Source organism: Pangasianodon hypophthalmus, chromosome 13, assembly GCF_027358585.1.
Source record: "Pangasianodon hypophthalmus isolate fPanHyp1 chromosome 13, fPanHyp1.pri, whole genome shotgun sequence".
Taxonomy (NCBI): domain Eukaryota; kingdom Metazoa; phylum Chordata; class Actinopteri; order Siluriformes; family Pangasiidae; genus Pangasianodon; species Pangasianodon hypophthalmus.
In genome coordinates, this window is record NC_069722.1 from 5,933,809 (window position 1) to 5,960,763 (window position 26,955).

At 39.2% G+C, this 26,955-nt stretch overlaps 2 protein-coding genes across 6 annotated transcripts in view; both read right to left on the reverse strand.

The window, feature by feature from the left end:
* The window catches only part of svilc (supervillin c), a 33,283-nt gene extending 13,037 nt beyond the window's left edge, over positions 1–20,246 (reverse strand). For 3 of the 5 annotated variants that reach the window (XM_026916321.3, XM_026916320.3, XM_026916318.3), the window contains exons 1-10: positions 20,103–20,246; positions 13,623–14,167; positions 9,888–10,034; positions 9,348–9,521; positions 6,384–6,415; positions 5,062–5,123; positions 2,953–3,083; positions 2,582–2,843; positions 343–779; positions 171–246 (exon numbers count right to left, since the gene is read on the reverse strand). In XM_026916321.3, coding sequence (XP_026772122.3) covers positions 171–246; positions 343–779; positions 2,582–2,843; positions 2,953–3,083; positions 5,062–5,123; positions 6,384–6,415; positions 9,348–9,521; positions 9,888–10,034; positions 13,623–13,918 — 1,617 coding nt within the window. In that variant the 5' untranslated portion in view covers positions 13,919–14,167; positions 20,103–20,246. The remainder of the gene's footprint in view (positions 1–170; positions 247–342; positions 780–2,581; positions 2,844–2,952; positions 3,084–5,061; positions 5,124–6,383; positions 6,416–9,347; positions 9,522–9,887; positions 10,035–13,622; positions 14,168–20,102) is intronic. The other 2 variants (XM_026916319.3, XM_026916322.3) reach the window with 2 other exon arrangements.
* A 1,438-nt stretch (positions 20,247–21,684) lies between these two features.
* Positions 21,685–26,955, reverse strand: part of cdk21 (cyclin-dependent kinase 21) — a 5,831-nt gene continuing 560 nt past the window's right edge. The window contains exons 2-8 of the mRNA XM_026916974.3: positions 26,574–26,819; positions 25,008–25,140; positions 24,553–24,720; positions 24,357–24,466; positions 24,230–24,280; positions 23,984–24,116; positions 21,685–23,390 (exon numbers count right to left, since the gene is read on the reverse strand). Of these exons, the coding sequence (XP_026772775.1) occupies positions 23,313–23,390; positions 23,984–24,116; positions 24,230–24,280; positions 24,357–24,466; positions 24,553–24,720; positions 25,008–25,140; positions 26,574–26,791 (891 nt within the window). The 5' untranslated portion in view covers positions 26,792–26,819 and the 3' untranslated portion in view covers positions 21,685–23,312. The remainder of the gene's footprint in view (positions 23,391–23,983; positions 24,117–24,229; positions 24,281–24,356; positions 24,467–24,552; positions 24,721–25,007; positions 25,141–26,573; positions 26,820–26,955) is intronic.

The following is a 26,955-nucleotide window of genomic DNA, read 5'->3' on the forward strand; positions in this document are numbered from 1 at the left end:
AAATAAGAACCAAGCTCATCTGAGTAATCGGGGAGCAGCAGGGCTAGTTATTAACAGCTGCCCGGATTCTGTTGTCAACCAGATTTAAGCAACTGGCAAATATTGGTTCTTTTGCTGAGATATACAAAAGAGAAACACACACACATACACACACACACACACACACACACCTGGGTGGTTGGCATGCTGCACATCGTCCCATTCCTCTGCTCATGTTCTTCTTCACCTCCCTGAACTTCAGACACCCTGCAAAAAAGCAAAATTTTTCATTCATTCTCACATGCATGGTGTTGGCCCTCTGTTAGACCCGAAGTGACAGGAATACATAGAGAGAAATCATACCTGTCTCTTGTGCTCAGTGGTGTTGACAGGCAGTCCTCAGTCATGGAGGCGGGCCTGCGAGATCTCTGGGAGGAAGCGGTGGCATCCTTCCTCACTCTTTGCCTCCAGGGGGCAGTAGAACGTGGAGCTGGAGAATATTCTCCTGCTGTAACAAGTGTAATCTTTTCACTCCGCTGTCCGTTCTGCACCGGCGTTTGTCCAGTAGGGATGCTGTCGGACTTGGCCCCTCCCTTAACGCCACCGTCTTCAGGGCTGGTCTTCTTCAAGATGCCTTTGATCTGCACAGCAGTCTTGGGCTCGTGATCTTCAGTTGGCTTGGACTGCGAGTCAGAGAGACGCACTTCGCTGGGCTTGAGGTTGACAGATTGAGCCTGCTGCTGCTCAGAGAGGCCAGGGGGCAGATGCAGAGAAGGAAGCAGGACAGGGCCTTTCTGCACCTACAGAAAGAGAGAGAGACAGATAGAGAGATAGAAGGACTTGCAGATGTATTCAAATCTTGGCTGCCGGAAAGAAATGCCTGGTGATTGAGGTGCTTTCTTGAGCAGTCAATGATCATACCAGTGTCACTGCATTAAGAGATCCATATTGTTCAGATACTAGTGTAGAAATTTCAAGTAAAACCTCTGCTGGTCTTCATTCATTCATTTGTTCATCTTCAGTAACCTCTTTGTCCTGTTCAGAGTCATGGTGGATCCAGAGCCTATCCTCAGAACACTGGGAATGATGTAAGAATGCCACCCGTCCATTACAGTTCCACCATGTACACACCTTGGGGGCACTTGAGAGCAGCCAATCCACGTACCCGACCTGAGCTCAGGATCAAACCAGGGACCCTAGAGATGTGAGGTGGCAATGCTATCTGCTGCACAACCATGCCACCCTCTGCTGGGTGCTTTGTTGATGAGAGAGGTCAGAAGCAAATAGCCAGACTGGTTCAAGCTGACAGGAAGGCTACAGTAACTCAAATAACCACTATTTACAACCGATGTAAACAGAAAAGCATATCAGAATGCACAACACGTCTGCTGTTGTAGCCCATACAACTAACATCCTTGAGGTATATGGGCTACAACAGCAGGAGACCCCACTGGGTTCCATTTCTGTCAGCCAAGAAAAGTAATCTGAGGATACAGTGGACACAGGCTCACCAAAACTAGACAGCAGAACATCTGACAAATGTCACCTAGTCTGATGAATCTCAATTTCTGCTGAACCATGCAGACGTTAGGGTCAGAATTTGACATGAACAGCATGAATCCATAGACCCAACCTGCCTTGTGTAGACAACTCAGGTTGGTGGTGGTGGTGTAACAGTGTGGGGAATGTTTTCTAGGCACAAACTGGGCTCCTTAACACCAGACGAGCATTTGAGTATTGCTGCTGACCTTTATGGCCACAACTTCCCCAACTTACAATGGCTACTTCCAGCATGATAAAGCACCATGCCATCTCAAATTGGTTTCATGAACATAACAATGAGTTCAGTGTACTTCAATGGCCTCCGCAGTCACCAGACCTGAATCCAATAGAGCACCTTTGAAATTATGTGATGTAATCATGTCAACTTGGACCAGAATCTCAAAGAAGTGTTTCTAACACCTTGTGGAATCCACGGCATGAAGAATTGAGACTGTCTTATGCGCAACACAGGGTCCTACCCAGTATTAGTATGATTTTCCTAATAAAGTGAGTGTAGCCAGTGAGTATAGATATCATGGTCAAGGAATTGCAAGTTTATTGTGATGCATCAGGCAATAATCAAGCTACAGTAAGTAACTGGCAAAATAATAAACTGTATGGACCTCTCTTGTATATACAGCAACCATCCAAAGTACAAACACATCAGACTGTACTTACAAATAAATCTTATCTTCCATAGTACACATGAGCAGCTACCCAAATTAGGCTACTGTTACAGGTACTGATATGCCTCAGGGATTTCAGTTTGTTCACTTTTTCATATTTATTTTCATCTTTTTTTGCATGTTTCAAATTTTCTGTTTTAGATGTTTTATTTGTATTTAGCATTAGGCTTGTTGCATACATTCTTCACAAGGCTTCCTGAAACCTAGATATATTCTAGAAATTCAATACAACTTCATAATAATAGCTGTGGCATTACTGTAAAAGAATAATAACTACACTAGAGTAATACAAACAATGCTTTTGTAGCAAAGTTATAACTGGAATGGTGCTTTTAGGAAGGCGAGTGTGATAAAACCATCAAACACACACTGACCAGGTTGACTTCATCTGCAGTGATGGGCTGCGTGCGGTAACGTGCTCCCTTCTGCCTGCGTCTCTCTGAGGCTTCTACAGAGCCGCCGTTCCCTCCTGGCCCTCTAGGACCCCCCGCAGCTCTAGGCATGACTGGATGAGAGAGTTTATTAAAGAGTGCCAGTTTCTCACTCAGAGAGAGCTTAGAGCTGGCGTCGTCCTGCTCGGCCTCCGCTTGTGTCTGTTCCGTCTGGGCATCACCTGGCACAGCAACATGAGAGCTACTTCACAGAGGAGAGACAGGGAAGGTTTGGTTTATGTTCATTTGTTTTCAAGAAAGATAGTTATTAGTTAGTTAGTTATTAGTTAGTTATTATTAATTAGCTTGCTCACCTGTCTGTCGGTCCCGTTTGATCAGAGCTGATTGGCTGAGTGGGGGCTCTGCGAACCCGAGAGTTGAAGCTGCTGCTGGAACGAGGCCTCAGGAAAGACGAAGCCTCAGGAGCTGCCTTCTTTTCCAGTTCCTGTGAGCACAAGAGAGAAAGGAGAATTGACAAATGGCCAGATTAAGGTAGTAGTGAATTACAGAATCATCAGATGATTATACAAAGTACCTTCATACAGTAACGTATTACACAAATTATACAGTCATCGTCTTGTATGTCCTGTCCATTAGTAAGAAATGGTATGCTAGTATACACTAAAGGAGACATATCAGAAATTTGTCCACTGGCAGATTTTCAAATAGCATTTTTACTGCAAAAATACACAGACAACTAGAGTCCTACTTCCTTTCATTCAGACCAGCATTCAGAGTTCTACTTCCTTTCATTCAGAACTGTGGAACTAGCGGAGTTTGCTCATTTCCTTGCTGAGTACTAATCGCAAACTTGTCACCTTGTGCCCGTAACTTCAAGTGTGCAGCCTGTAAAAGGTCCTATTTCTCATTCTTATCTTGAGGAAAACTTGAAGAGGATTCAAGAAGCTGAATCCTTTTTTCACTGAAAGCATCTACCCTTCCATCGGAACTCCAAATGCTTCACCTTTGGCCTAATTTACACAAAATCTGTATTTCTGAGACTTGGATTCTTCAGATGCCTGAGCACTAAAGGGCTCTCATTTCTTATCCCATAACTTTGAATGTTATGTTGTTAAAGGCAAAAAATTTAATTGTTTAATGTGGCGTGTATATAATTAAAACTGCATATTAAGATACTTCTGTCGACTTCCAAGTTGACATAGAATATGGTGAGAAATATTACCAACACAATCAAATAAATATGACGTAACCTATAGCTGGGCTCTCACTAAACTTGAGGGTACAAGTTTAGCACTTTTTACTGGACTTCTTTGCGTTTGTCTCCAAAAGACAGAGCAGAAGTGGGTCAGCAGGTGGATGAATAAAATAGCAGTGGGGTGAATGGTGCTGTAACAGATGGATCCCAGAGAGGCGCTCAGTAACCTGATATTCCAAGTTTTCCATTACCAGCCACGAGCCAAAGACCGACACAGAGCAGGGGGTTAATCTAATTATAGCTGTGTATTATTTGTACTGTAATTTTCACTAATGCTTTATCCAGGCTGACTTTACAAGAAGACACAAATATCAGTCAGTGTAGCACCGAAGCACAACTTGTAAACAGGGGGAAAAATCTATAAGAAGACTGTGCCATAAAAATACCACAGCAGCCTTGAATTCTCAATTCAACATTTGGATGGTGGACGCTCCACATGAATGGCTTAAACTGTTGATATTTATTTAGTGATTATGGAAGGAGACTCCATTGTCAGTAAGTTTTCCACTACGGGAAAGTCTTCATGACAAAGGACTTTGCACTTTGGTTGCACTGTGGTTTCATGGTAACATGACAAGCTGCGTTTTTTTATAAACTTCAAAAGAGAGAAAACAGAGATTGTTGAGGAAATGACTACATATCTGCTGTAATGTGAGTGAAAACAGGAAGTGACTTTTGTCCACCATTTTATTATTCGGTGGTAAAAAGTAAAACTCATCAGATTGCAATTCTTCATGTCTAGGCCATTTTAGACAATAATCGAGCCAACATCCTGAAATGTAGGGTGGAGAGATGCTGACTATCTTGTGTAAAAACACAATATTTACATTTTTATACATACAGCATGAAACACACTGACTCACAAAGTGTTAAGTCATCTGCTGTGTTGGAGCTGAATTCACATTTGCTCATGAGAAATTCCACGAGATCCAGGTTTCGAGAACTGATCAGGATTTTTGAGCATAATTTGAAAGCACATGGTGTTTTCTGGACAAATTGTATTGTGTCAGATGACTAAAGCTTGATCTAGGACAAAAAAAATTCTGTAAATCTGTTACTATCGTCAAATCTGTATGAATTTGGTATTTATTTCTTATTTCTTGTTTTGCTAAGATTCGATTCTGTTAACCAAACCCAAAGACTATGATGTAACCCACCCCAAAAAAAAAAAAAAAAAAAAAAAAAAAAAAAAAAAAACCAACCAGACCTTAAACAGAGACATCTTGGCAGCAACACTCATCATGGCTTTCTCGTCCAACTTCACGTCAGCTGAAAGAAAAGAAAAAATGTGATCTTTTTCTTGCAAAAATGCACTTCCTTAAATTGCTTGTGCCTTCTGCTACATCATACAGACATCAGTTATTCTCACACACACACACACACACACTTTACCATAACAAAGCTCTGTGATTAATGTAAACCTGTGATGTCATAGTCTGACTAACACTTGAATCATTTGGCATTGAACCTTTTAAACAACTTCCTCTGAAGAAAAAAAAAAAAAGTACCAAACAGACAAACCCACAAACTTTATGATTATGGTAGCTACAATTCTCTCCCCCACACACACACTTCACACACACTCAGAACACTCCATTCTGTGTCTCATATATTGTAAATGTCTATTACAGTCTTCACTCCACCACAAATAAAGTAACTCAGAAAGATTTATACCTGCAGCAATAAAGCTGAGGTTTTTTATAGACTGTTTTTCTAGATTTCAAAAACAGTCTATGGTCTATTTTATTTATTTTCTGTTATAAATTGCTAGTTGCAGCAATTAATTATTGCTTGTACTAAGTACCAAGGTACCAAAATACTGAAGATGCAGTGTTATGTCAATTAAATGTAAAAAAAAATTTACACATGTAAATGAAAAAAAAAAAAGTTTAAATCAACACCTTCTGACCAATCAGGTGAGATCAGAGAGGTGAAGGCTGTTTATTAAAGTACAAGTAGTTATTCTTATTTTATACTAATGACACAAAAAAATAAAAAAAGAAGTGTAAACTTAATTTTTAAAGTTGTTATAGAAAGTAAAAAAAAAAAAAAAAAAAAAAAAAAAAAAAAAAGTAAGAATCCGTTCATGAGCTTTTGTAAACTGCGTTTTATTATTTGGTTAATGAGTTATTAAAATGTATCTATTTTTTTTCTTTTTTGCCTACACTGCTTCCATGCCATGCATTTTCACTTTCTGTTTACTGTGGTTATAAATTTTCAATTATGAATTTTCATCCTCAAATTGTTTTTTCAGTTCCAGTTACACAATAATTGACCTGGTCAAAATCTGGTATCATGAAAACTCCAACAGTGAAGGAAGCGACTGCTTCAAAGAGTCCCATGTACACAGATGCCCATTACACACAGCTCTTTGATCAACTCAGACACACAATCAGCTTTAAAATTTCATGTTAAACAACAACTACAGCCACAAACACCCACCTCCCACACACACACACACACACACACACACACAAACACACAAACACACAAACAGAAACATATACTCTTTCCCCGAACATTACTAACCTGAGTTTTCTTGATCCGTGTTGTCCATGACTCTGTAGAGTGAAGAAAAAAAAATAACACACTTAGAGAGTTAACACACTTAACTGGATGACAACACACACGTTCAAAAGCACACACACAGAAGCTCCTCAACCACAAAAATAAGGGAGATGCAGGCACATATGCCCGCTAGACAAAAGACAAGATGATTTCACATTGATTTTATGACCTTGCTGCTTCCCTTTACGGGATCTGACACACACATTCACTCTCTCTTGCACACACACACACACACACACACACACACACGTCTGTACAGGTTAAAGCCATGACATAAGTGTAACACTTAAAGTGATGAGCTCTCACTCAACTGGGTGGGAATGAGAGGGCCTTGTACGACATAAGCTTCTCAACCCAAAGAGGAAGTGTATCATGTGTATATGTATAATGTGTTTTTACCCTGTTTAAGAAAAGCTGATGTTCTTCCAAACCTGTGATTGTATTTATCATCATGTATTTACACAATATTTATTGTCCAACAGCACTTAAGAAAACTAATCTGACCTGTTTAGGAAAGCTGTTCTACAAGTGAGAACGAGGAAATATGCAAAACACACACAGAGCCAACAGACATTCTTTTATTTGGGTCGAGCACGGGTACCGTATTTTCCAGACTATATACTTATAGCGACAACGTAACATGATATCATTTGTGTATTAGCCTAATTATAAGCTGTAGGTTTGTTAGTGGCTTTAGGCATGCTACTCCAGCAAAGATAAGCATTATTAAAACACAATGACTGCTTCATAAGGATGTATTTATAGATATATTTTCCAGGAATTGGGATCAGCACCGTAGCAAAGTCTTCAACTCGGTAACAATACAACACTAAAGTATACAAAGACACATCTACGCCAAACGTATTAAACAAAGTGACAAGATCCTCAAGCAGAATTTGGAGCGACCAATAATATCCAGCACACATTTCAGCTTTTGCTTTTACTTCTAGACATTTTGCTAAAATGTCTAGAAGTAAAAACATACACAAAATCCATAACCAAAAAAAAAAAAAGAGAGATAACATAGTAAACTTCTTTTTTTTGTTAAATTAAGTTGATTTAGTTCTCGTTGCAATATCTATATTTATAATTTAGTATTTCAGGAGCAACCTAAGCCCTATTCCGACTAGATTTAGATAATGTAGATAATTTATGTTTAGATAATTATATTATTGGTGTATCTCTAGGATTTTTCTATCATCGAAGTCATTTTTCAGACTGCACAGACCGAGGTTTGGAACGATTACGTAGTCTTTTACGTACCTGTAGACATAACCTGACATGTCGCTAAAGATTCTGTTACATCCTTTGGGAAAAAAGGTTCTCCATCAGTATAGACACTCCGGCACTATTCACTATCTATTTCTTCTGAATAATACTTTAATAATCTGTTCAAAAATAAAAAAATACAGTTGTTATATTTGCATAACAAATACAACTTGGATTGGATAAGCTTTCTGCACCAGTGTTCGTTAAGTAATGTTGCCTGAGGACGTCAGTGCTAATAAGCAATTCTTTTGTAAATTACAGAGATGGGAGTGTCTTGTCACACCAGATGTTCCTTGTGTGCTGCATGCACCTCATAGCTTTAATGCCAACTGATTGCCTTGACCTTTATCATAACAGATTTTTGGAGGGTTTGTGGCTGAGCAAGTCTGTGCATTAGTAGGTCACAAGGCGATAACATGTACGTAGGTTTTACTTGTGCTTGGAACTCAATATCGGACCTAAAAACCTCAAAAAAAAGTCACTTTGAAACTCAACTATAATATTTTTTTTTTCTGCGTTTTAAACTTGGTTTTGGATTGGTTTCAACAGGAGAACAGCAGTTCATGGAGATTTTCCATAAGACAAATTGCACAAACTCTTTTCCCACAGGATATAACAGAATATTTACCCAAATGTCACTTCAGACAGGGTTTTTACATTTTGCTACAGTGGTGGAAATCAGAACTGTCCATTACCAAAGTTTTTACATTTATTATTGAGTCCTTGTAGTTATTTGCATGACTGACCGGACCTGAACAGGTTTAATCCAAACTTCGCTAACTCAAAAACAAGTAGGCCTATAAATAATGTCAGCTTGGACCTATCTAAAGAGTGCTGTTGGTGGAAATTTCAGAAATACAAAGTTTTCTGGCTCTAATAAACACCCAATTTAAATAGTATTCATCACATCAAGCTGTTCATTGGGAGTCTGTAGAATCTCTTTTTTTTTTTTTAAACAGTTAAAAGGGTTCCTGGCTATAAAAAGTCTTTCCAAATGTGGAAATAAACAATCTGAAACAAAACAAAACAAAAAAAAAACCACTAACATTACTCATTCTTATGGGATTAAAATCCCAGAAATATACAGTATCTAGTATTATAATTATTTTACCACACCTCCACATGTAAAATATGACGATATGATATTGATACTATATGTTACCATCATGATACATTTGTCTGAGTATCACAGATATCGTTAGGTGTCTGTGGTTTTATAGCTCCATTATTCCTCACTGTAAAAAGGAACTGATTTGAAATTAAAATCTAATTTAACTAATTATATCTATCCTTTAATTTTCCTTTTTTTCCTTAACATATACTTACATAATGGCTATATTTAAAAGGACTATTTGACACAAACTGATACGGACTGCTGGTGTGTGGCATGTTTGTGGACAGAAGATAGCTTTTACGTGATATGTTTGTGCTATAACTCTAGTAAAGGATAACTCTGGTCGATTGGATTGTACAGTTCTGGATGTGGGGCGACAACTGTGATTAGTTTCTCCTTCATATTCCTTTGGCTGACACGTGGCCACATCAGAGTATGTTTCATCAAAAGTTAAAAGAAAATCAATGGGAACACATGCATTTTTGACAGCCACCAAAAACCTACAGTGAACTAGGAAAGCATTCTAACATGCAGTGACATACTCGCAGCTTTCTTGCATCTCGGAGGCCGTGATTGGCTGCGTTCGGAAACGGTCGCTGGTTTTACGGCTCCCGGAAGCCCCCGCTGGCATGTAGCGTCGAGTACGCCGGCGACCGCCATCAGATCCTGCTTTCACTGATGGGTCTCGGACTGCGTCAGAGCCTCCACCTTCAGCACTGGAGGAAGAATTTTAAAAAAAGACAGTCAAATCAGAGAAAGTGAGTCAGTGCTACCATCAGTTCCTCCTACCACAACATCTCTTATTAAGTGTAAAACACCAACAGCACAGTGCAAGTGGCATTAACGCTGATGTTAATACATTTTACGGGTTAAAGCTTGTTAAGGCTCATTCAGCCACAGGCACATGTGACTTTTATCATCGTCCTGAAGTGCATCATCTCCAGCACCAGTCCTGCATAATTAGACAGTTACTCACCACACATACAATTATTGTGCCTATTATTTTGTTCAAGGAGTGCAAAGCGCACACACGCACGCGCAAACACGCGCACACACACACACACACACACACACGTCCCTACACTTTATCAGAGGCAGCTGAGCTTGAGCTTTGCTGCAGCAGGGCCCTTTTCAGTTTACCCACTGATACGCGAGTGCGAAGCTGCGGCAAGTCAGGGTCAGGATGATTTTCCGTAGCCAGCATGCTGGACGAATCCAACACACACTGCCTGGAGAGGGGCAACGAAGAGAAGGGGCAAGACTGAGGTGCTGGATTGGAGGCAATGCAGTTATACACTGAGTTTCCTGTGTATGCAGATGCAGAGAGAACGGTTCAAGAGTATGTGCAATACACTGGAACCTAACCAGAGAAATGATGAAGCAGTGAATGAGGAAGAGGAGTGATTCAGTTCAGTGGAAGGATGATAAACAACAGAAAGAAAAAATCAGTGCCAAGTAACAGAGGTGGATGTGGAGACGGATCAGACTGAATGAAGACAGACATGTGGCAGACAAAAAGACAGCAATGACAGAGTGAGCTGATGGACATGAAAATGAACAGCAAGATGCCTGACCACAATTTAATTAAAGAAAATATTTTAGCCAAAAAATAAATGTAAACCAATTTCTTTAGTTTTGAATTAGAGCTACAGAGCTAACAAATACGGAAAGCTTATAGAATAACATATTTGTTTAGTCAGGACTTTAGTGAATAGTTTTTTTTCTTAGGTAAAGGACCAGATCTAGAGGGTTCTACAGGCATAGCGTGTTGTGGTGAACTGGGATGTTTGGATGCTGTTTCCCGCCCACTCTCACGCGTTCACTCAGGTTTGTTGACGGTGGAGTGGCTGGTCGCTTTATCTCTCAGTGCGCCTTCATGTCTGTTTTACCTTCTGGCTCTCCCTTTTAGTTATGCTGTCATAGCTAGTATTGGCAGAGTCCCTGCTTTCACTCTGCACACAAAGTACATTGTCCTTAACCATTACATGACAATTAGCATACCTAACAATCTCTCTGTCTCTCCCTCAAGCTACACATGCTATTCCTGAGATACCAGTGATCCTGACCCCTTCTGCTCTCTGGATCTGTCTGGTCCATCCTGATGCTCTACTTCTGGTTGGAGTTCTCATCATCACTTGGAAATCACTCGCTGCTGCTGAGGATGGCCCCACATGGACAGCTTAAAGATCCATGACATTACTGAGGATGGTACCACTAAAAAAAAAATGTGAAGATGGCTTTGGACTGCAATTGCCACAATTTAGGACTACAATTGCCACGAACAGTTTTGTACTCAAGTCTCCATCAGTGAACAGTTGATAACTTTAACAAAATAGACTTCATGTGAAAACTATAAGGAACTTCCAGTTTACACAGTTGCACTTGTTGACCATGTAGTACACAGGTATAGAAGGGAATTATTTAGAATTGCACTATTCGCTGTTACCCAGATGAGGATGGGTTCCCTTTTGAGTCTGGTTCCTCTCAAGGTTTCTTAATCATATCATCTCAGGGAGTTTGTCCTCACCACCATCACCACTGGCTTGCTCATTAAGGATTTAAGTTTAAAATTTATATTCTGAATTTATATATTTCTGTAAAGCTGCCTTGTGACAATGTCCATTGTTAAAAGCGCTACACAAATAAAACTGAATTGAACTGAATAACTACCAGTTTTGCATGGTGTATCATTATGCACTCACTTCAGTAGGCTACACATAAATCTTTATATAAAAAATAATAGAAGTCAAAATATTAAAATATTCACACAAACAACAAATCACAAAAACCCTGCCTTCAAACTGTGGGACACACCCTCTGATATGTGAGGGTTTAAAATTATCATTTCAGCTTTGTAACTTCTATAAAGTCTAGAAAAATGGATAAAGATAACCATTTCAGAGTGTAAGAAACCACAGAAAAAAATTCTGACATATTGAAAAACCTAACATGGGTGTGCAGTTAGTCACTAATGCTAAACTGGTAGCTATCACCTTCACGTACTGATGAATAAACATTGCATAATTTTAATAATGATAGCATTTCTGTTGATTGAGCACTCTGTCAACTTTAAATTATTAACCATGCTCAAAACACCCAACCCATAAGCACCATATAATCATTCATAAGTCCATTAAAAATAACGTGGACACAAATCATTGCTGAAAACATTCATGATCTTCAATCACTCTATTTTTAACACAATCATGCCTAATTTAACCAAACGTTACTTAAAGTTACTTCAGTGCTAGTGCGTCAATAGACGGATGAGGAAACTATGACAAATTGTCATACTTGTAAGTGGAAGTTCCCTTTTCTCTTAACATTTACTGAACTGCATCCCAGTAATGAACCAAAAAAATCATATCTTAAAAAAAAACATGGTTTTATAACATGGCCAACAGTAAACACATAAAACAGTTGAGGCATTATACAAGGTGTCCAAAAAGTCAGGAACCAATTGGAATACAGTGAGCAAATATGTCAATCCGAATATGTCGAGCAAACTCCGAAACACATGATACAGCGGCTGAGAAAGTGCGAAAGGGTGAACATGTAGAGTATAAGTTGTAAAAAAATTTTTTAAAAAAAATACAACTTAAGTACATGTCCTTTTATTCTCATTGGATCCTAACTTTTCGGACACTCTGCAGCTTACTGTCTGTGAGACGGTTTGACCTCTCTGTTAGAAAGCAGACCAGCATTGAAAAGTAAGATGTCCTATGCATACTGTAGATGTGTAGCAGTTTATGAGCGTTACGGATGTGACAACACATAGACCCCATGTTTATTGCACCAGGGGTCATTTCTTTAGTGGGTGTTCACATATGTCAAAATATCACACAGCAGTGTCATAAAGTGTTGACTGAAACAACTAAAATTAGCCACAAGCGGGGTCCAAGCACCTTTCCGGAGTACCACTGGCCCTGGTGGCCAGTTCTTGCCAAGTTACACAGAACGCTAAAGACACCACAGATAAAGACTGTTCGAGTTTTGTAAAGGTAGCTCAATCTCAACCCTGTGAAATGCCCGACGAATGCTGACTGGCTGATGTAGGCCATGTTTTTAAGTAACCCAGTCATCATTAGAAAACCAGTTACAGATAGCACAAATGATACAGTACACCAAATTACAGTTCCTGAAAAACAGCAATTTAAAATTAAACTCTGCCCCCTATGGCTGATCCAACTTCATATCTCCTCCTATGCATCACTAATCTTAGCCTTGATGACATTAAGTTAAGAAATACGCTCACCGGTCAATTTAATAAGAACCTGTACTCCTGCTCATTTATGCAGTTATCCAATCATTCAATCACGTGACAGCACACAATGCATAAAATCATGTAGATACAGGTTAAGAGCTTAGAGTTAATGTTCACATCAAACATCAGAATGAAGAAAAAGTGTGATCTCTGTGACTTTGTGGAATGGATGTTGGTACCAGATGAGCTGGTTTGAGTATTTCAGAAACTGCTGATCTCCTGGGAATTTCATACACAACAGTCTCTAGAGTTTACACAGAATGGTGCAAAAAACAAAAAACATTAAGTGAGTGACAGTTTTGTGGGTAGAAATGCCTTGTTGATAAGAGAGGTCTTTATTCTGATGTGAACATTACCTGAAGCTCTTGACCTGAATCTGCATGATTTTTTGCATTGTGATGCTGCCACATGATTGGCTGATTAGATAACTGCATGAATGTGCAGGTGATCCTAATAAAGTGGACGGTGAGTGTAAGTTAAGAAATGATGTAGCATGAAACATGCTCACATTTGATTCTTCCACTATGTGGAGAAAACAGAGTGTAAATGTAACCTGTTCAGGTTGGTCTTCTCGGATTTAGCATCCCCGTTGTATCCATTGGAGATTTTAAGCTCTTCCTCAGCTGGAGCTTCGCCACGTGCCTTCACATCTCTGCTAACTCCATGTGATTGGCTCATGTCAGAGAGGGTGGAGTCACGGTGTGTGCCACGCCCTTCCCTCTCCCTCTTTGACCAATTAGACGGAAGCTCCTCCTCCCTGTTTCCATAGCGCTCTGCCAGCTCTCGTCTCCTTTCAGCCTTGTAGCGAGCAATCCTCTCGGCTCGGGATTCTGCCGCTGAACTTTCCATCTTCCTGTTTTGTCACTTCCTGTCTAGGGAGCCTAAGCGGGTTCTGCTGTAAGGGCAGGCTGAAGACGCATTTATAAAAGGGGTTCTACTGATCCCGGGGTCTAGTTAAGCTCCAGACTTCAAAGAGGGGAAGAAATGGGAGGAGTCAGGAGAGCAGAAAGTCTCGACCAATCAGCAGCTGGGAGAGGAGCTGGCTCTGTTAATCAGACAGCCGTCTACCATTGTGGTCACTCCTTTGAGGACGCAACACTGTTGAGAAATCAGAGAATCAGTAGTTAATCCCATCATCTAACACAATCATCATCCCAGCATTCATTAGTTCCCTGAGTTAATCAGAAATCTGACCAACAGCTAATCTACAGGAGTCACATTCTCTTGTGTTCCCTGTATTCCTAACAGGGAGCTTTAACACAACTCAGTGCTTAAGATAACCGTGCCCACCTGTTAAACACGTCAGCTATAAAAATTAGCTCCCACTTCGGTCTATTCTCAAACCAGCATGCCATCTTAAGAGAACCGTACATCTCCGGCTCTGTAAGATGACCTGGTTTGATTTGCTGCTCTAGCATCTGGGATTCTCCCCTTGCACTGTAACTCAAACCCTCTGACACACGGCAGCGCCTCGGCAACCTTTCACAGCACAGCATGAACTCTACAAACCCAGCGCTTCAACAACATTTCACTAAATAATACAGTTCGGGTCATTTTTATACTTGCATGGACGCTTTCCTTTTCAGTGACACAGACTATTTCAACACAATACAGCTGTTAGGCACAGGACCAATAACTGTCACTGTGGCATTGTCAAAATATGATCCTTCTTTAAGAAAAAGCTATTTTAACTAAAGTAGGATTTATGTTTTAACATTCTATCCACTGTAACAAATAATGTGAATTCTAGTTACAAAACCACACTTTGTGTTACTATGAGTTACCAAATGTATATATATAAAAAAAAGATTTCTTTGGACAATAACTTGATTTATTTATTTTTTTGACATCAGTCAGTCTCATCAGTGATTTTTAAGCTGCAACATTTAGTAATAAAAAGCAGCCCTTAAAATCTCTGTTCAGAGTACAAATATTTTTAGTTTCAAAACTGCTGGCTTCAACTAACTTCAGTCAAATATGCTGTGTCTTTAATATTGGCTTCATATAGGGTATATGCAAAGGATCATATTATAATCATCACATCCTTGATTGATTAATTTAACATAATCCATATAATCATTGTTACATATTGTTTTTCAGATTGATTTTTTGCATAACAAGCTCAATTTTCTTAAAAGAAAATTTATTAAATTTTTTAAAAGTTATTTGAAAATAAAATATATTTCCCCCTCTATAAATATTTTTTGTCAATTTTGTTAATATTTGCCGACCTGTGAAATCTAACATACCAAATATCATTATTTATTTATTTTAATATAAAATAAATCACAATACCTGACATTTCTAAGATACACACTATGTATCATGTGTAATAGTCTTTAACAAACTGAAATATTAGTGTTGCATTTTTTTAAACTGTAAAAAAAAGAGCTTGATGATACCTTTATTTAATAATAATAATAATAATAATAATAATATTTTCTACAAAAAATATTAACACTGAAAATTTTGTAAAAATTTACAAAGATTTAAAAAATTTTAAAGATTAAAAATTTTACAATTCAATTTTTTAAACAGTACAAAACATTTAAAATCTAATCAGCTGCTTTCAATCAGAGTAACAGTTATTAAAAACTATTAAAAAATAAAATTAAAAAATGATATTGCAATACCACGGAAAAGTGTAATGTGTATCACAACATCAATATCATATCATCATATCACTCAGCTTGACTCTAAAGTATTTTAAAATTCAGACACTTTCATTGCTGGAAATATTTCACTACAAAAACATTGTTATCAATCAACAGTAGGCTGTAACTTGCAAAAACGAAGATCCAGTAACAGAACCTTTCTAATGCCACAGCTGTGCAGACCAGCATGATATGTGTGTGAATCCACGAGTCCTAAAAGCATCTGGGCAGCACAAAGGCAGAGGTCAAGGGAAAAGCAATTTCACAAAGGCTATTTTAGTGTCCGTTAGTCATATTAAAACTGATTTAATGACCTGATGCTGCCTAAAACAGGACTGGAGTAGACAGAGATATATTCTGCTCTCTCTCTGTCTCTCTCTCTCTCTCTCACACACACACACACACACACACACACACACACAGTTACCCATGGCTACCTGGTCTCCAGGCCACAGCCAAGACACAAACAAAGCTGAGCTCCAGGAACCGTGAATAAATAATGACATCATGACCTTATCAGACAGACGGTACCATGGGCCGAGCGCGACGAAGACGAATGTCTCAGAGATGGAGTCAAAACACAATGAGTATTGAATGCATATATGTTAATATTAACCTAATATATTTTACAATCAGCATATCACAAAAGATTTGGTTTGTGTGTGTGTGTGTGTGTGTGAGATGTGTGTTTAACTGAGGGTGTGGAAGCACAAGGCTTCAGCTGCTCCCAAACACCTAAACTGTTAACGTCAGCATTCCTGCCTTTCCAAGCTCCGAGCTGAAGCACAATACGCGCCAACCGACAATAAAACAGAGCCGGGGGCACTTAAGGACAGGAGCAGAGGGTTTTTCCGAAGCCTAGAGAACTTTCGGCACCCTGAAAGCAAAACCTGGTCCATCACTTGATTAACTCCATTGATGAGACAAAAAATGAAGTTCCAGTAGAGTTATGTTTACTATCTTAGTTATTATTATGCCACAGTGCTGTGAAACTCCTAAAATCTGATAGGTCAGAAGGTTGTTGATTCATTTCTTATAACAGCAGCACAGACAATAGTGCCAGCTGTAATTCAAATTATAGTTTTATATTAATTTGCTCGTTCTGGTATGTTTTAGTTTTTATAATAACAATGAATTCAGAGGTACTTGTATGGCGGATGCTCCACGTAATCTATTCCTAATAATAAACGTAATAAAAAAACATGTTATTTAGCAAAGAAAAAGATCATTGATACGGTGACGCTTTCTGTAGGAAGAAGTTTATTTAACATTTATGGAAGGTGTTTTCGGTGGCAGCATTTTGTAACAGTAAGTTATTCAGTTATTCAATTATTCAGATAAGAGTAATCATTTCTAAACCGGGACATGCTGTTCCAGGAAAATGATCAACAACAGGGTGATGTGATATGGCAGAAAGCAGAGTTACTATTACCACCTGGAGCTTGACTCATTTCCTATAACTGCCCATCCCATCATGTATCCATCCAGTGTTAAGGGCCGAGAGGTGGAGAGAGTGAATGTGTGTGAGAGAAAAAGCAGTGTGATGAGTGTGATGGAGGATGTTACTTTGAAGGCCTCAAGATACACTTAGTGGGAAAAAAAGGGTTCTTCAATGATTCTTCAATGGTTCATTGGATAATTAATTGTTCTTAGCCTTGAAAAATGGTTCTGCTTTTAATGCTTTCTGATATCGAAACCTTCTGTTGTAGAGCTCTCTAAACCTTTAAATGCTTCACCAGAGGGTAAAGGTAGGCAAGGAGAGAGTATGTTATTTGTTTATGTCTGGGATCAGTTAAACTCACGTCACTAATCCAGGAACTATATCAAACACAGACATGGGCACACACACACACACACTCACACACACACACACAAGCCTAATGTCCGCAGAGCACAGTGCCCTATAGTTAACCAGCAGTAAGTACATGACTATGCTGCTAACCACACATCATCACGGTTTTAGGAGCTTTACATAAACGCCAGTAGCTTCATGTTCACTTCCCTGTTGTCTAGTACTAGACACTACAATAGATAATACAGTCAGCTCCAGAATTATTGGCACCCTCTGGTAAAGATTTAAAGACAATCCCAAAATGATTATCAGGATTATGCCTTTGTATGATGTGCCAACACACGCACTTGTTCTGAGCATTTGCTGGCAATACTCAGGAATCAGAGCCAAGATGTACACTAACAAAGTCATTCTAGTAAAGTCTGTCCACTCAGTGGCAATCGTGGCAATGCTCTACTTGAATGAGGAGAGAACTATGTACCAGAAATGGATGGACAGGTTGAAGTTTCAAAGATGGATTTGAATTACAAGGAAAAACCTTTCAGGTTGCTCCGGCTACTACATATGCAGCAATTGCACATGCGAATTTCTCCATAACTAATAGAGCAAAGTACACACATCAGTATAAGAATCTTTTTTTTTTTTTTTTTTTTTTTTTTGTAATGCCTTAACCAACAAGGTGACTGGCTCTTTTTACTGAAGAGGTGCAACCTTTGTTTTGATCCTTTGCTTATTTTGCAGGGGTCTATTTTGGAGGCTAAAGTCAGCTCTAAAATCCTTGGCAATAAAAGACACTATATCTTCCTCTATGATTAGAACAATTTCTGGATTCCAAAACTGCATTACATTACAAAACATTCTTCTGCCTTTCACTAGAGAGCCTGGAATTTTTGTCATCTTTCACAGGAAAAAGGCAGTTTGGTAGCCTGGCAGCAAAACCATGTTGGGAACAATCCAGCGACTAGACGTAGCTCCAAAAAAAGCTCACTGAGCTCTGATAATGGGAGTGTTTACCCATTAGAAGAATTAAACATATATGTGCACATACATAGAAATGCCGATAGCTAAGGAGATGAATAGTGTGAACAGAAAAGTGCACAATAAGTATCAAAAGTCCATGGGCAGTGAGCGGAGTGTGTGAAGCTGAGACAAGTTTAAATTGCTTTTTCGGACACAAACTGTGATTCGGAAAAAAGCAATTTAGTCATGGAAAGTAGCACAACCCCCAAACTCCCCTTCCCAGCTCTTTTATTTAAATAGAACTTATATAAGTCACTGAAATATAACCTTCCTTATGAAACACAGTTTTAACAGAGCTGTAGGCAAATAAACATCTATGTAAATCTCCCTAGCACTCTCTATATAAAAACACTTCCTGCTTTGTCTTGGTGTTCAACTGTTTTCCTAAAAATCAATCATACAGTAGACATTGCAATACACCTAGGTATGCTAGGGTAAGGTTAGTGTGAATCTCTGCAGCAGGAAATCAGCCCAAAGAGAAGCCCGGGACAAGTGGCAGTCCATGGATGTGAGGACTCTCCACAGATTCAGCATCCCCAAAATCTTTCATGATGCTCAGTAGCAGGAAACCAACAGACCACCCTACCCCAAACACTTATTATTTATAATATGGCCATTACAATCCATCACAAACTCACCAAGAACCAGGACTCTATAAAAAAAATTTTTTCAGACAAAAAAACATAATGAAGGCTGCTGGGTTTTGCTGCAAAAATAAGCGAGTGTGACAGTCAAAGTCTCCAGAAGAACTGTGGCTGCTACTGCAAGATGCTCAGTAACACTTACAGCTCATTTCCTTATAAAACTGCACACACTGTACCTGAGACTACTGTTTTTTTTTTTAAAAAGCGAAGGATCGTCACTCCAAATATTGCCTTTGTTTCATTTATTACTGTTTACTGCTCTTTATAGTATTTTTTAAATGTAGAAACATTTAATTTCATTATTTTTGAAGGCATCTTTGCTCTACAGCATTTCTTTGTATGTGCCTAAGACTTCTGCACAGTACTCTGTGTGGGTGTGTGTGTGTATGTGTATATAATATATATATATATATATATATATATATATATATATATATATATATATATATACACACACACACACACACACACACACACATGAATGGCATTTCCAAAATAACTTTTAAAAAGCATATCAAATCTGTATGCAAAGAGTGTGTGTCCACAGCATGGCATTGTGCTGACGGATGAATTATGAGCTGAAATTCCACGGGCGCGCGCTTTAGCAACAGGTGCGCGCACAGCAAAAAAAGAAATAAAAATAGTGCAGCTATATATCGCAGCTAGTGTTCTCCATGCAAGATAAATATTATTACGAGCATTTCCAGTCTAGTAAAAGACATCATGTAAAGTCGAGAAAACACTGATATTTTGACAAAGGTGATGTTGCTTAAAAACAAACAAATTTCAAAGTGGGTTTTTTTTCTGTTTGGCTAATTGGATGATTTAATAATGAAGAAAATAGCTGTCTCTAGCTGTCTCTCTCTCACACATTTATGTGTTTATTATTATTATTTGTTTTAAATCGACAGAGGAGTACTTACATGCTCTTCAGACGGGTCAGCTCAGCTGTGCCAGACCAGCCATGCGGCATTTGCGCATGCGCACGACACCTCGCTTAGAGGCGGAGAAATGCCCTTTTAGGCTGAGTGTTAAATATACACGAGTGTGTGAGAGGGAGATGATAAAAATACCTCTCTGGGGCTGCGGGCTTGCGGTTTTCCAGATGAAGAGGTCAAGGTTGCGGGGAAATAAAAGCAGCAAACATGACCAAACATTTTATGAGCTTGTTTGATGATTTCCACCTTTTATCTACTCACCAGATCATCAACAAACCCACTGAGAAGGGGATAGTTAGCTCAGACCTATAGAGAGGCATTTAAAACACACCACCCGGTGCTTTCCACGAGACAAACCCACTCAGATAAAACTTTATAAACTTTATAAAGATTATTTAAAACTTTGATAAAACCTACTGAAAAGTTATATAGTCACATTTCTTTCATAAAGACCATTATAATGTTGTATGATGGGGTTGGTAGCTAACACTAAACTAGATGCTAATCCACACAGCCAACTTCTGAGGCTAACTTTTATTTTTTTGTTTTTGTCAGCCGACTCTCTTCGACCTACAAACTTAATTTGTTTTAAGTATATCCTTGAAATCTCAAAGAAGCCTTTCTAAAACACTAACTCAAACATTTCCCAGCTAATTCCCCAGCATGTTTCTTTTATAGTTTGTTTTTAGCAACCAACCATTTCACTGAAACTTACCTGAGGTGCTAGCAACACCTGGTCACGTGACATGTAACCCCCTTAACTCGTCATGTTGTTGTTAAAACACATTAAACACACGTTTGTTTTAATTTAACATACTTCTAAAACATTTATGCTTATCTGAAGTTAAGTCTAATAGTGTTGGCACTGTTGTTTACATGACAACCAGTCAGGTACCGCCATTTTCCCTGTCCAGTTGTTTGACGGTTGTTCAGTGTGTGGACAAATCAGACTGCTATTTTATTTAGTCAGTCCAGACTTTTATAAAGTGTTGTCAATTTTAATGTAAATTTATTTGATGCCTATTGTGTAAGAATGTGTGAAAATGCCCAGGTCATAGGTGTACATATGAACACCTGAGGCCCAAATGGCCCCCTGTTTCATTCCCCAGGCCAGAGGTTCCCAACCCTGATCATGGAGTACCCCCTGTCCTCCACATTTTAGTGTTTTCCCTTCTCCCAACACAACTGATTCAACTAATAAGTTCATTAACAGCCCTTCCTGAGTTGGAGTGGGTGTATTAGAGCAGGAAAACACTAAAACATGCAGTACTGTGGGTACTCCAGGACCAGGGTTGGGAACCTCTGGCCTAGGCAGTGCACGTCATATATACACACTAGCCCTGAGACAAAGCTGACATATATTTTTTGGCCAAAAATATTTTGATTAAATAGACATATTCTACATAAATGGATATCCCTAGGCCCTGGGTGTCCTGCTGTGACATATATAGGGAGCCACTTGGGATTAAACTCACTTACACATCTAATTTTTTTCCTGGTACATTGAAAGACAGTGTATAAAACATCACACAGTGAGCAAAGAGGCAACAAATACAGTACTCTGAAAATCCTTTAAACTTTTTAATTGCTTTGGAAAAAAACAATGCAACAACAAAGACACTTTAGACATCTGGAAAGACACAGGTACTGAAATCCTAGACAACCCGTTAAACCATAAACACGGGCAGTTGTTTTTCAGAAGCAGCTGTAACTGTACAGTGTCAAATCCAGCCAAGATTAGGAACAAAACATCTCAGGGAAACACATGAAAACAAAAACCAACAACCGAACTATGCTGTTGAACAAACAATCAAATTCATCCTTACACAAAGTTGCTCTCTTTGACAGTTAGTAAAAGCTATGAGACCTGAAGTTGTTTACAGTTCAGTGGAAACATTTCAGCTGAGCAAGCATGACCTGAGCTTTTGATAACAAAAAACAAATACAAACCTTTATGATTGCCTAATATTTGTATACCTGTCTGGGTTTCTGCTATAGCCTTAATATGATTTTTCCTTTTCTGTCCTTACTTGTATAGTAAGCAACCTTAAAGAATGTAAGATTCGAATGTGTTATTATTACATGACTGCTTCAAATGAAGTGTCAATAATTTCATTTGCATATTTAATTTTGATATCAGTTGGGAAATCGTGTAATACCAGATCTCAGAATGATGTATAAAGAAAGACAGCTAATGAATACAAACTTCACAGAATGAGTCAAATATGTGAACTTTATATAACAGGCCATTAATACTTATCACTTCTCCTTCTAATTAATGCAGTTGTATTAACTGTAGCTAGAAATCATTTCATCATCAAATAACACACCTCGCAAAAGTGTGAAGCTAAACAAACAATTTCGTTCCACAGTTCTATTAAGAAATTTAGAGTGCTGGAACAAAAGAAAGGACTTTTAAAGTTTCGTCAAGGTCTATGCTCCTGCTTTGCTGCATCAAAATCCCTGATTGTAGCAGTAACAATATTTAGCCAAACGTACACATAAATACGCTCAACCTTTTTATTTTCCTACATAATAAGACAACTGTACTTTAAACACCACCTGTTTTAACTTCTTGCATACCACAGCTTTGTGCTTGATTCTGATTTGGTCAGAAGGTGTTGATTCAATTTCTATAAAAGCAGCTCTGAAAACAGTGCCAACTGCAGGGTTTGTATTAATGTGCTACTTCTAATATGTTATTGTTTCTATAGTAGCAATTTACATAAGGACTTGTATGGCCGATGCTCCACAGAAAAGGATGAACTTCAAGAGAAAACTGTTTATGTATATCTATAATGTAAGTGATAACAGGAACTAACTTGGTCCACAACATTAAATGTAGCTATAAACTGATAAAAAGTATGTGTTGTTCTTTAATAAATAGGAAAATATATAACTGTCGACAAATTGCTGCGGTATAAGAGGAATAAAACACTTTCGGACATGCTGTTTTATGAAAACAATCAACTTCAGGGTGGTAACAATAACTCTACTTGATGTCCATATCACACCACCATATCATTGATTAATCCCCTATAACAGCACACCCCCAAGTGTGTTATTCCTTACTTGATTTCCTGGGTATGTGGGTGGGAGGAGCCCAAATCAAATCCACTTGCCTCCATCAGGACCCTTGCTCTTAATGTTTCTTCATGTCATGTCCCTCAGTGTTTATTCCATCGTGTTTTAAGGTTAAGGACCAGCCAAGAAAGGGTGGGCTAAAGCTCTACAAGCAGAGATGCGCTGGGTTGGACTGAAGGCCAGACATTGCTAGCATGGGGGAGAGAATGAAGAAATCATGAATTTTATTAACTCCATGACACAAATGAAGGTGACATAAGTCGACACACTAACACTTTCAACATTTCACTCATTCAGGGGCAATTTAGAGTCTGCAATGTTTTTTGGAGATGGGAGGAAACCAGAGAACCCAGAAGAAACCCAAGCAAATGTGGGAAGAACATGTGAAACTCTGCACAGACAATAATTCGAGCTTTATTGGTGGTGGCAGATCTGGAGCCTTGAATGAGACTTCAGTGCCCCAGTGCAGTCACCATGCACACACATATTCACCTACTCATTCACCTCAGGAGCAATTTAGAGTCTGCAATGTTTTTTGGAGATTGGAGTAAACCAGAGAACCCAGAAGAAACCCCCACAAATGTGGAAAGAACGTGTGAAACCCTGCACAGACAATAATTCCAGCTTAAGATCAAACCAGAGACCGTGGACCTGCAAGACAGCTACGCAACCCACTGAGACACCATGCCACCCCATCTTTTACTTACATAGCCCATTATATTCATTGTTGTAAAATAGAATAGATAGTAGGGGTATTAGATACGGCTATGAGGAACACTCACATTGAGCAGGTTGTTTTCCTCTGCAGTCAGGCTCGGCAGCAGCTGTGTGGTGACGTCTCGTCTAGCCCAGGCTGGGTTATAGCGGATGGGGCTTTCTTTAGGCCATTCCTCTTTACCAGGTAACCCAATCACCCTTTAAATATACATGATGGGGCACAAAGACAAGATTCAAAATGAAAAATAAACTATTTGTGATTGATATTAGCCTCAATTCAATGACTGGATGAAAGTCAAATCTGTACTGACTCAAATATCTTCTGAAGCTGCTGGACCTCTGTGTATCCCTGGAATAAAGGTCTGTGCAACAAAAAAAGAATAAGCATCAATGCAAGAACAACACAACAAGGGGCACTGTGTCACTGTGTGCACCCACTTTAGCAGGAAGAGCTCCGCCATGATGCAGCCAGCGCTCCAGATATCCACAGAGGACATGTAGCCTGAATGGAGCAACACCTCAGGAGCCCTGTACCACAGAGTCACTACCTATACATACATAAACACAAACATTATAGTGTGGAGGGTCACTAGTGTACACTGTAATACTGTCGAAGGATACCGGAGGTACGTACGCAGGGTGTCAGGGCGATACAGTTAGTGTAGATCCTCGCCAAGCCGAAGTCTGCGATCTTCACCTCCCCACGGCTGCTCAGCAACACGTTACAGGGCTTCAGGTCACGGTGCATGACGGTGTTAGTGTGGAGGAAGTCCAGGCCCTTCAACAGCTGCCGCATCACGTCCTAATGTACGAAAGGACAAGAGAAAAAGAACAGGCCGGGAGATACTACATGAGGGTTAATATAAGAGCTCTCATTCCATTCGTTTTGCATACGATAAAGGATAGGATAAAATTAAGAACAACTAATTAACTAAAAATAATAATAATAATAATAATTATAAGCCGTTTAAGTTTATAATGGCCTGCAACCTATTTCGTTTTCTCTGAATGAGGGGTGAAATGAAGACACGATGCACACACATATGACTCTACTGACAAATAAAAGATCACTGAAAGAGGTTCTCTCACCTTTATTTTGTCTCTGCCCAGACCGTCCTCAGGCACTGTGCTGAGGAAAGAGGAAAGATCCTGATCGATGTACTCAAACACCAGCATCAGGTCCAAACCGGGTTTCCTCAGACCAGCTGACACATCCAACAACCTTCAGAAAGATAATGTCTATTAGGATTTTTATGAGCTACAGTAAAGGCTGCAGTTACAGGTATACGACTGCTATCTGGATTATTACACAAGTCACATTTTCAACAGGAATTACTTTATATGAATTTCCTGAAGATCAGGGAAAGAGGAAAATTAAGTGTCAAGTCTCTTTCTTTTTACTTTATTTTCAGTTCTATTGTGATATTGATTGGTGAGGTCGCTTGGAAAATACAGCCCTGTTACGCAAACCTTTGGCCTGACAATAAATGACTAATTCAATTTTAAGTAAATCATTAGAATGTCCTTAATGCTGTCATAACATGAGAATGGATGCTAATCAGTGGCCAGTTTAGTGCTATTAGGACCAAAGACAGCTGACAATAAAGTTCTGGCAGTGTCAGAAATTATGACTAAAATCTCAGAGACCCTTGAAGCTCATCTAAAAGCCTCCATTAGGAGGACAGTGTGGAATGATGCCAAAACTAAGGATACTAAGGACAGTGTAGTGGCAGTGGTGAAACATAAACAAAACTTGCTCATAGACAGAAAAATGTCTTTATTACCTCAAGCTCACTTTGAAAAATCCATCCATCCATTTTCTTATTGTTTATAAATACACAGGGTCATGGGAGAGGCTGGAGCCTTTCCCAGGGGACTCGGGGCACAAGGCGGGGGACACCCTGGATGGAGTGCCAACCCATCGCACACACACTCACACACCATGGACAATTTGGAAATGCCAGTCAGCCTACAATGCATGTCTTTGGACTGGGGGAGGAGGCCGGAGTGCCTGGAGGAGGCACCTGATGCAGCCTCCATGTACACAGGGCGGAGGCGGGTTTCGAGCTCCTGATCCTGGGGGTGTGAGGTGGGAGTGCTGACCACTGGGCCACCGTCCCACCCCAGTTTGAAAGATGTTTCTGTTTATACAAACCCAAACCAGATGATATAAGCAGAATGTAGTAAATTTCTTTAATCTTTCATCTATCATTAGGGGATCTTCATCATTTAATATGACATGGAGAACATGTTATTGCACAGTCTGTTATAGAATTTGACCAAGAGTTTATTGAAATGATCTCCTACAGTGGGACAAGCAATAATCTTTAAAAAAAAAAAAAAAAAAAAAAAAAAAAAAAAACGCAAAACATAAAACTGGCTAAGGAGCAAAACACAGTCAATATCAGCAAAGAAACTTTGTTTAAAAAAAAACAAACAAACAAAAAAAACAAGAGGCTGTTGATGAGCTTATAAGTTTGCTGATAAGCCTAGTTACAAAAGGAGAGAAAATGGCATCCAGCCAAACCATTATGTTGTGCATGATTAACTCCAATCTGGCAACCACACACATTAAAGCCGACACCGTGCGCCCTCTTGTGGTCATGAGCTGTAAATGAAAAGGTGTTATTCTTAAATAAAACTGTCTGTACTTACTTGACTACGTTCGGGTGGTTGAAATGGCCTATTTTTCGCAACAGCGCCACCTCGCGGATCATGAACTGCGGGATTCCTGCATCCGGGTCCCCGCTGATGTTGAGCCTCTTCACCGCTACGAGGCGCTGTTTGTCACCCATCTCCCTCGCTTTGTACACTTTTCCGTAGGCGCCCTCGCCAATTTCCGCTAATATTTCATAATTCGAATTCTCATCCATATTTCTGAAAATGATATGATATAAGACACTACAAGAAAGAAAGAATGAAAGAAAGAATGAAAGAAAGAATGTAGTAGAAGGGAGACAGACTTATCTCATAACCAGCATGCTAATCCTTTATAGGATAGCTAAAGGTCACGTGACACCGGGGCGGTTGCTAGGGC